Source organism: Chionomys nivalis, chromosome 4 (genome assembly GCF_950005125.1).
Source record: "Chionomys nivalis chromosome 4, mChiNiv1.1, whole genome shotgun sequence".
NCBI classification, from domain to species: Eukaryota; Metazoa; Chordata; class Mammalia; order Rodentia; family Cricetidae; genus Chionomys; species Chionomys nivalis.
The window spans coordinates 19288653-19298658 of NC_080089.1; the positions used below are offsets into that span (position 1 = coordinate 19288653).

General features: G+C 34.2%; 1 protein-coding gene across 1 annotated transcript; it reads right to left on the reverse strand.

Annotated features, from left to right (window-relative positions):
* Positions 1–8784: 8784 nt before the first annotated feature.
* LOC130872672 (olfactory receptor 7G2-like) lies at positions 8785–9726 on the reverse strand. Its single transcript, XM_057766848.1, has one exon. It carries the CDS (start codon positions 9721–9723, stop codon positions 8785–8787), a length of 939 nt encoding a protein of 312 aa, XP_057622831.1. The 5' UTR covers positions 9724–9726.
* Positions 9727–10006: the final 280 nt, after the last annotated feature.

Sequence of the window (10006 nt, forward strand, 5' to 3'; positions counted from 1 at the left end):
GATGATAAACCTAACGAAAACAGAGTAGAATAAAATATTAAAAGGCCATGATTCGACATCACGTGGAGGCATGTTAGAGATAAAAGTTATTCTCTAAACCCGAACATATTCTTCAATCTCATTTAAGAGATAAACCAATAGATAATACTTCCAATTTCGTGCAGTTGGTTTTGATACATACTGATATTTTTCACTTAAATATTTTCTATATTTTGGTAGGGAAGTTCTTACATGTTGACACACATATAGAGGACAGAATGGAATTTATAGGTATAAGGGCTCCCCCTTTGCCCCATGAGTTTTGGACTAGGAGTCAGGTCAAACTTGTTAATAAGAGACAATCCTTTCTAGGCCATCTTGAATGATCTATATATATTAAATTCTGAAGAAATATATATTAATAAAGGTCACAAACATCTCCATGTTGAGAACTACAGTCATAAACAATTTTCCTTGTTAAAAAACTATCATTATCTTTTCATTTTTCATGCCTTTTTAAATACAATTTTTAATAAACTCACAATACTTTATTAGGAGAATTTTTATAATTGAAAGTTAATATATCTTAAAGTGCAAATTCCTTTCGTTACTACATAATTATGAAATTATTTTATTGTTACAATTAAATAATTGAAATTAAGTCATTTTCAATCCCTATGAATCTGGAAAACAGAAGCTAGAGTTAACACATTGTGAGAACAGTTGAATAATTTGTAACAAACTACAGAATCTATTTGCTGCATTATTTGTCATTTCATTCTGACTTATCGATAATCATTTTTTACCACTTATAGAAGAATTTTTAATTAATTAAAGAAGTAAAACAGAAGAAATACTATCCTGATCTTGGGAAAAATTCAAAATAATATTTTTATGGATTCTCTGGTACTTCACATTGTACACCTCAAACAAACTTATTTAGATGAGGGATTCCCTTCTGTATGCTATGAATTTCATTGGTTAATAAACTGCTTTTGCCTGGGATGGCAAAATAGAGGTAGGCAGGATAAACTAAACTGAATGCTGGTAGAAAGAAGGCAGAGTCAGTCAGAAGCCATATACCCCTTCTGGAGACAGATGATGGAACTTAAGCCAGTAAGTCAAAGCCTCGTGGCAATATACAGATTAATGGAGATGGGTTAATTTAAGATATAAGTTAAGCAGAAATATGCTTAAGCTATTGGCCAAGAAGTATTGCAAAGAATATCTTTACTGTGTGATTATATCAGGACCCAGCAGCTGAGAACAAACAAGTGGCCTTCTATTACAGATTGACACCAATGAGGCAAGTGAAAATCCACTTAAAACATGACAGAGTTTTGGAAGGAATTATAGTGAAAAAAAAAAACAGAGTTAGCACAGCTTCATGTTGTGACTTCTTTATGAGATGTTTTCCTGATTAATCAGTAGCATAAGCCACAAGATTTTGACAGAGTGGTGTCCAGGCTTTGCTCCTAGTACAAACTCTGGCTCTTTCAGGAGTCCAAGCATTTAAATGGATTTGGTGGGCAGCTTGCTGCAAGTTATTTGGTGGCAGCATGGGCCAACTGGATATCAGAGTTGATGGAGAGGATGGGCTCCCATCCAGCAGTCTCAGAGGTAGGAAACAAATTTCTATCATTCTGGACTGGGCAAAGCAAGCAGGCAAAGCCTTATTTGCTCTTGTAATGCCACTGCTTAGGTCTTTAAGAAGCATTTAGGATTTTAAGAAGCAGTCCTGGTAAGCTAATGATTACAAATACACAATAGAGACAAATTGAGATAGAAAAGACCTCTAAATGGGTCCCAGTGTTGGATATATGTGTGTAGGCTTGGAAGAGAGAGTTACAAAAAAAGGTAAATCATTTAAATAAATAGAACAACCATAATAAAATAAATATTAAACATGTAGAAAACATAATAGAGTTAGAAAAATAAGCCACATAAAGATGAAATATTCACAGAGAGTCTGGATTATATATATTGTGTTTTCTTTAAATTTTTTTCACTGTGAAGCAGCTATGTACAGAGAGACATTTCATTGTATGGGCTGCTAATCTAAACCAACATATAATTTTAAAAGTTTCTTGACTTCAAAATTTTTGTCTAAGGACAAGTTGCTTTGAAAAAGAGGATCTTCTTTTGTTTCCACAGAAGATGAGAACCTGTGGAATCCTTCCAGACTAATGTGGTTTAATGGAGCAAAACCCCCTGAAATGCTGCCATGAATAACTTCCAAAATACTTCACCCAACAAAAAGCAAGAAGCAGTTTGGAGTGAACTATACCCAAATTCCCAAGTTTTGTTTATAAATGTTTGTTTACATTTAAAGTAGGATATGCTATAGCTATAAATATTTTGCATTGATATGAATCTTTGTCTGTTGAGGCAAATTTGAAGTCAAATTTTTTATATGTATGTTTCTTCACTTGATTAAGGCAGAACTCTTTAATAAATAAATTAATTAATAAAAAATATATCACACTAAAATAAATAAAGAAAAAAAGAAAGAATAAAATCCAAAAAAGGTATTGTGTTTATGCAGCTCATTTAAAATATATTGTATAATTAAGAAACATAAGTTAATAGATAGTCATCTTTAATAGTCAAGCTTGTAGTCTTGTTATATTTTCTAGATATACAGAGGTATAGTTCAGATGGATAGCTATTCTTCAAACATCTCAACAACTACAGAAAATGGCATTTAAAATATTTTAATAACTTAGAACTGCTTATTACATGAGACACATCTGTTCATGTAGTACCAATTACTTTAAGTGAATGATGAGAATTCTTATGGAGTTTGCTAGCCATTTGGGCAAGAACCTGCCTTTACTTCAACTGCTTGATGCTATTCTGTATTATTTAGACATACAGGTCGCACAGAAAAATGACTGCTGAACTTGCCTAAAAGTGAAATGGTCCTTTGGGGTTCCTGCTTCATGAAAGAGTCTGCAGACATTCTTCAGAACATAGAAGAAAGTGACTGACAAACTACCAATATAGGTTGAACTGTCCTTGAAATTTTATGCTTCATGGAAAAATCAACTAGATACTGTTGGCCTATAGGCTGAATATAGATGCTCCAATAATACAGAAGATATTTGAGTGACTGCTTAGGCAGCAAGATATCTTTGTCAATTCTAGGGTTTTGGAAGTTGCTTAAAATGCACTTCCTGATTACTTAGGTAATATTATATCCTTCTGGGGTCTTTGATAGAGTTGAAGAATAAAGAGTTATAATTACAATTTTCCTTAGTTGTGATATAATATAAAGTAGATATAAAGATTGTAAATATAATTCTTGCTTGATAACTGTTTTGTTATATGTAATTGTTTTCTGTGTTAAAGTTAAAACCTTCCTTTTTATTTAAACAGGAAATGGGAGTTGATGTGGGATTTGTTTCTGTATGCTGTGAATACCATTGGTTAATAAAGAAAGTGCTTTGGCCTGGCATGGCAAAATAGAGGTAGGTGGGAAAACTAAACTTAATGTTGGGAGAGAGAAGGCAGAGTCAGTAAGAAGCTATGTTGCCCCACCAGAGACTGATATCAAAATTTTACCTATAATTCACAGTCTCATGGCAATATGTAGATTAATTGAGATGGGTGAATTTAAGATATGAATTATACAGAAATATGTTTAAGCTATTGGCAAAACAGTATTGCAAATAATATGGTTTCTGTGTGATTATTTGGGGGCTGAGAAGCTGGGAACGAGCAAGCAGCCTCCTACTACATTTATTTCCCAGTCCCTCCATGTCTGCCCGTCAACCCTTATTACCCTCCTAAAAAAGTAAAAATAAGAATGATATTTAAAAAAAGAAAAAATGTAAACCTAATTTTTGTTATCTATGTACTCTCTCAAGTAATGGTCAAACTCTCAGTGGTCTTACCCTTAAATAGAACATAGTACTACCTTTCCCATAACCCTGACAGACATCCAGGGGCCATATTGATGTGAGTGACCTGTACTGTCACCCTAACCCATGTTGATGTCCATCATCTTGATGCTTCTGAAGGACTTCTTTGGTTTTCTGGTCATACTGCACCATGGGGCCAAGTTTGTGGTCTGTGTTGTAGCCAGCCAGAAATCATATGGATGTCCATGATCCATGTTGTGGCTGACTGTAAAAGCAAGGAGGATAATTTATCTTTGATATTGATACCTATAGATGCACAGTTGAAAGGGAGGGTCATGGAAGGCTTCTGTGAGAACTCCTACTATCCCTAGAATGTAACAGGCTAGATAGGAAGTTGTGGAAGAGGAGTTGAAAAAAGTGTGATGGGTATGATGACATGTAGGTCTCCAAAACTAAAATTCTTATCTTTAAATTCCCATATTAATATATTCAACACCACATTTTCATCACATTTTCATAAATAATTCTATACCATCATGCATCCCTGTATTTCTTTCCAACTCTATAGTCCATTTTCTATTTTCACATCTTCTTGTTATATTATACTCCTTACTTCACCACAAACTCTTTATTTTCCTGTCTTCTTTCTGCCTTTATGCTATGTCTTCACAGTAAAACTACACATGTGAACACACACACACACAGAGAGAGAGAGAGAGAGAGAGAGAGAGAGAGAGAGAGAGAGAGGCAGACAGAGAAAGACAGAGAGGGAAGGAGGGAAGGAGAGAGGGAGAAAGGGAGAAGGAGAAACTAAAACTAGTAATAGCATTCAAAATATATCATATATCATATTTTATCTTTTCACTTTTTGTTATTTTACTTTACCCTATCCTCCCATTTAGTCATAACTTTCATAATTTCCTTTTTCCTCACTGGGTATAGACGTAATTGTTTATACCAATCATAATTTCATTGTCCATTTAGCTATTCTTTTCTGCTGTGAGTACATCAGCAATGAACATCAATACAAAATACTCTGTAGTTACAATATAGAGGCCTTAGCTAAATGCCCTGGATTGTGTAAGTTAAATTTTCAGTTTTTCTTTAAAAATATTGCATCAATGATTTTCATAGTGATTGTTCAAGCTTAACTTCCCAGAAGCAGAAATAATATCTTGTCTTTCTTTCTTATCTTGACAACATTTTCTGTCAGTAGAACATATTTTTAACATAAATTCATTCATATATTTTTTCAAAGTGCTGAAATGAATTAAATAAAAATTTAGCATTTCAATCAGCAATATTTTACAGAGAATAAAAGAAAATTTTGGTCTAAAATTATGTGATATTTTTAAGAAATAGTAATCAAATATAGGATTCAACTCAGATATGGAAAGATCATGTGTATTTGAGGCTTCATGTTTTTCACTACCATCCTGGTTATACAAGAGAACACTTAGTCATGTGTGAATATAACCCCAATATATTGGTGATTAGTATATAAAACTCTGGCACAGAATTTTCCTATGTGACATATTTAAGATATGCAGAGTTCTACTTATGTGTTTATAGAGTTTCAGTGGGCTAAGCCATTATTTACTAATTGTAAGATGAGATTCAGGGACTCAGTATGATACAAATAAGAACACAATTTTTCAAGGAGTGAGGTTCTGAGTACTGTGTTTGCTCACTAGAAAATAGATGGTTATATGTGTTTGAATTACTTGTTCATAGTAACCATCCTAGCCGTCATTTCTATCACACCACTCACACTGGATAAAAGCAAATATTTGATTATATTTCAGTGTGTCTGGTTAACACCAAGAAAATGTTTTGTTTCTTGAAGTGAGCAGAACAAAAACACTCATCACAAAAATCAATATATAATATTTATGCCATTTATTTTGAATTTCTAAGCTATGAACCTTTCAAAGGCTCTAAAATTTCATCATAAAGAATTATGTAATAGAAATTGTAAATAGAACAGAAAACACATTTAGCATGAGCATTAAGGAAATCAAAGAAATGACAAAAGGCTAAAATGCCTCATGGAACATTGATCATGTAGAAAAATATAAACTTAAAATGATATGAAACTTTATATTACTTGTAAGTATATCTATTAAAAATATATGATAAATAGCAAGAATTGATCCATGAATGAGTTAGATATATAAATCATACCTTATCAAATTAATAACTATACTTAAAGTGATACGAAATGGCTATCAAAGAATTACCTTGCTCAGGAAGATAAAAATCTTCTGCATATGAAATACAAATAAAACAGGTGAACATTAGCTTCTCAGGTAATATTTTCTCTAGTAGTAGGCATAGGCTTTTCTTTCTGAAGTAGGTAGATCTATTGAATGAAATATTCTCAGACTTGTTCTTACTCTTTCTATCTCCCCAAAGGTTGAATATCCAAAGTTTCTCATTAAAGTAACTATGACACTATCATTAAAATCCCTTAAGGGCCTGCCACTAAGGAAGAAAGCATAGATGTGACTTCATCACCAGTGATATAATGAATTCCTGAGAGAATATTCCTCATTCAGTTTTTCTTGATATCTTTACTTATTATTATCACTTCCTTCATACATTAAGAATACCACTCTTGGGCATATACCTAAAGATGCTCAATCATATTTATTAAACTATGTTCATAGCAGCACTACCTTTAATGCCCAGAACATGGAAACAACCTAGATGCCCTTCTACCAAAAATGGCTGAACAAAATGTGGCTCATTTATACATTAGCATACTACTCAGCTGTAAAAAAACAATGGCAGCTTGAATTTTGCATGCAAATGGATGTAATTAGAAAACACTATTGTGAGTGAGGTAATCCAGACACAGAAAGATTAATATGGCATGTATTCACTAATAAGTGGATACTAGCTATAAACTAAGGATATTGAGCCTATAGTTCATGATCCTAGAGAAGCTAAGAAATAAGGTGAACCTGGAAAGTAAAAACATACTAATCAACTGATAAATTTGGGAGCATGTGTGTTGGGAGAAGGGAAGGTAAAAAGGGAAGAGGAATGAAGAATAGCAGGAGTGAGGAGAACTTGAGGAAATGGGTTAGTTGAGAAGGATGTGGACAGAGATGAGAGTAGGGAAAGAGGTATCTTGATTGAGGGAGCCATTTTGAAATTAGCCAGAAACCAGGCTCTAAAAAATTTCTGGGATTCCATAAGCAGACACTAAGCAATAAAGAGGATCCCTTAACTGGCCTTGTCCTGTAGTCAGACTGATGATTATGTTAAATATCATCATAGAACCTTTGTCTAACAACAGATGGAAACAGAAACAGAGACTCACATTGGAGCTCTGGATTGAGTTCCCAAGGTTCAGTTGAAGAGCAGAAGGAAGAAGAATATGAACAAGGAAGTCTAGACCATGAGGGGACACCCACTGACACAATGTGCCTGAGCTGCTGGGAGCTCAACAATTCTAACTTGACTGGGAATGAATGAGCGTGGGATCAAACTAGTCCCTCTGAATGTGGTTGAGAGTTGGGGCAGACTGAGGGGTCAATGACAATGGCACTGGGATTTGTCTCTACTGCTAGTACTGGTTTTTGGTATCCTATTCTCTTTGGATGTATACCTTGCTCAACTTGGATGTAGTAGAGATGGCCTTGGACTTTCCACAGGGCAGGGTGCCTTGCTCTCTTTTAAGATTGGAGAGGGGAGGTGGGGAAGGTGTGTGAAGAGAATGGGAGGGAAGTGGGAGAAAGTAGGAATTTGGATTTGTATTTTTAAAGTAATAAAAATACAAGTATAACATAATTTGAAAGTTGCAGCAAGTACAAAAGCTATTAAAAGCAAACTCTCTTTGCAAGACATCTAGAAAGCTGGGAATCATAGCAATATATAATTAAAATAATCATCAAGGCTACAGTGATGACTCCCTAATAAAAGTCAATGTAAAGCCACCTACAAAAACAACAACCAGGACCAGGAAGACAGAAGATATTTTCTAGCAAGGCACCTACACTCATGTGCATAGAAACATATACATATACATACTCATACATGTGATAGCTTAAAAAATAAGGTTTAGAATATCAGGAGAAGTAAAGCATGTGTAATGTTCCATGGACTACTCAAATTTCTTCAAGGTAAATACTTTTTAGGGTTGAAAAAAATCAGAAACTATAGGAGACAATGTCTGGGTAATGTACAAAATGGTAAATGATGTTTAACATTCTATTTTTTTTTTTTTTTGGTTTTTCGAGACAGGGTTTCTCTGTGGTTTTGGAGCCTCTCCTGGAACTAGCTCTTGTAGACCAGGCTGGTCTCGAACTCACAGAGATCTGCCTGCCTCTGCCTCCCAAGTGCTGGGATTAAAGGCGTGCGCCACCACCGCCCGACTTAATACTTGAGATATATAAATTTTGTAGTTAACATGTGGCTATAAAAGTTCTGAACATGAAAAAGACTATATTTGCAGGTACTAAAAGGTCAACTCTATTGCCTTATTAAAACTTCCAGTAACATTGTTTTTAAATATAACTAAATCATAACACCTTAATTTTTCTACCTCCAATACCTCTAGTGTGTCCCATCTTCCCTCTCAAATTTATTGACTCATCTTCAATTGCTATTTAATATATAAATATGCCTTATTTATAAATTGATTTACTTATCTTACCTAGATTTTATATAGGATAAAATTATGAAGTTGTAAATTTGTTTGCAAGTTTTTGGTATTTGGTATGAGAAAATAGATCCAATGTATAATGTGAATATCACTTGTCAAAATTTTATCAAGATCAAAAAATAGAAAAATAATAAATCAAGGACAATATATGGATAGATATTTTGTCAGTGTGGTGCATAGATCAGAGCAACATACAAGAGATTGTGGGTATTTAAACAGTTTTTTCTTGGTAGGACCCATGAATGACTCAAGTCAAAATCAAGTAATACATCATGGAAGGCAAGGTACCTTTGTGATAAGTTTCCTTAAGGCTTTCTTCATATCCCTATTCTTTAGGCTATAAATAAAGGGGTTTAACATTTGAGGGAAGACAGTATACATCATATATGAAACTGTAGTGATCTGAGGTGAAACAGTAATTGCAGAGGTGACATAAACTCCCATTCCTGCACCATAGAATATTGATACCACTACAAAGTGAGACCCACAAGTGGAAAAGGCTTTATACCTTCCTCTCATTGACGATATTCTCAAAATAGAAGAGACAATTCGAGTATAAGAGAAAATTATTCCAGAGATTGGAATGCCACCAAATATAAATGTTGCAAGATATATCAGAATATAGTTGATGAGAGTATCAGAACAGGCTAGCTTAATAACCTGAGCCAGTTCACAGAAGAACAGAGGAAGTTGAAGGTTTGTGCAAAATGAGACCCGCAGTATCATTAGACATTGTAATAAACTGTTCACTATGCTAATGGTCAGTGACAATAGAATCAGCACAACACAGAATTTTGGATTCATAATTACTCTGTAGTTCAGTGGGTGGCAAATAGCTGCATAGCGGTCATAAGCCATTGCAGCAAGAACACAGCTTTCTAATACAGCAAAATTCAAAACAAAGCAGGCCTGAGTAAGACAGCCCATGTAACTGATGCTCTGATCCTGTGTGTGGATGTTTTTCAGCATATTGGGGACTGTTGTTGTACTAAGGCAGATGTCAGTAAATGAAAGTTTGGAGAGAAAGAGGTACATGGGTGTTTGTAGATTGGCTTCAGAGCTGACCACAAGAATGATGAGCAGATTTCCCAGAATTGTGACCAGATATGTAAAGAGGAACAAGCCAAAGATGAGAGGCTCCATTGTAGCATCATTTGTCAGTTTCAATAGAAAAAAGTAGGAGATGCTTGTTTCGTTTCCAGGTTTCATGTTGATGATAAACCTAACGAAAACAGAGTAGAATACAATATTAAAAGGCCATGATTCAACATCACGTGGAGGCATGTTAGAGATAAAAGTTATATTCTAAACCTAAACATATTTTTCAGTCTCATTTAAGAGATAAACCAGTAGATAATACTTAAAATTTCATGCAGTTGGTTTTGTTATATGCTGATATTTTTCACTTAAATATTTTCTATATTTTGGTAGGGAAGTTCTTGAATGTTGACACACATGTAGAGGAGCTTATAGGAATAAGGGCTCCCCCTTT

What these genes read in the sequence shown, in the direction of transcription:
- LOC130872672 (XM_057766848.1), bottom strand. Translation starts at nt 9,723, where the DNA reads ATGAAACCTGGAAACGAAACAAGCATCTCCTACTTTTTTCTATTGAAA.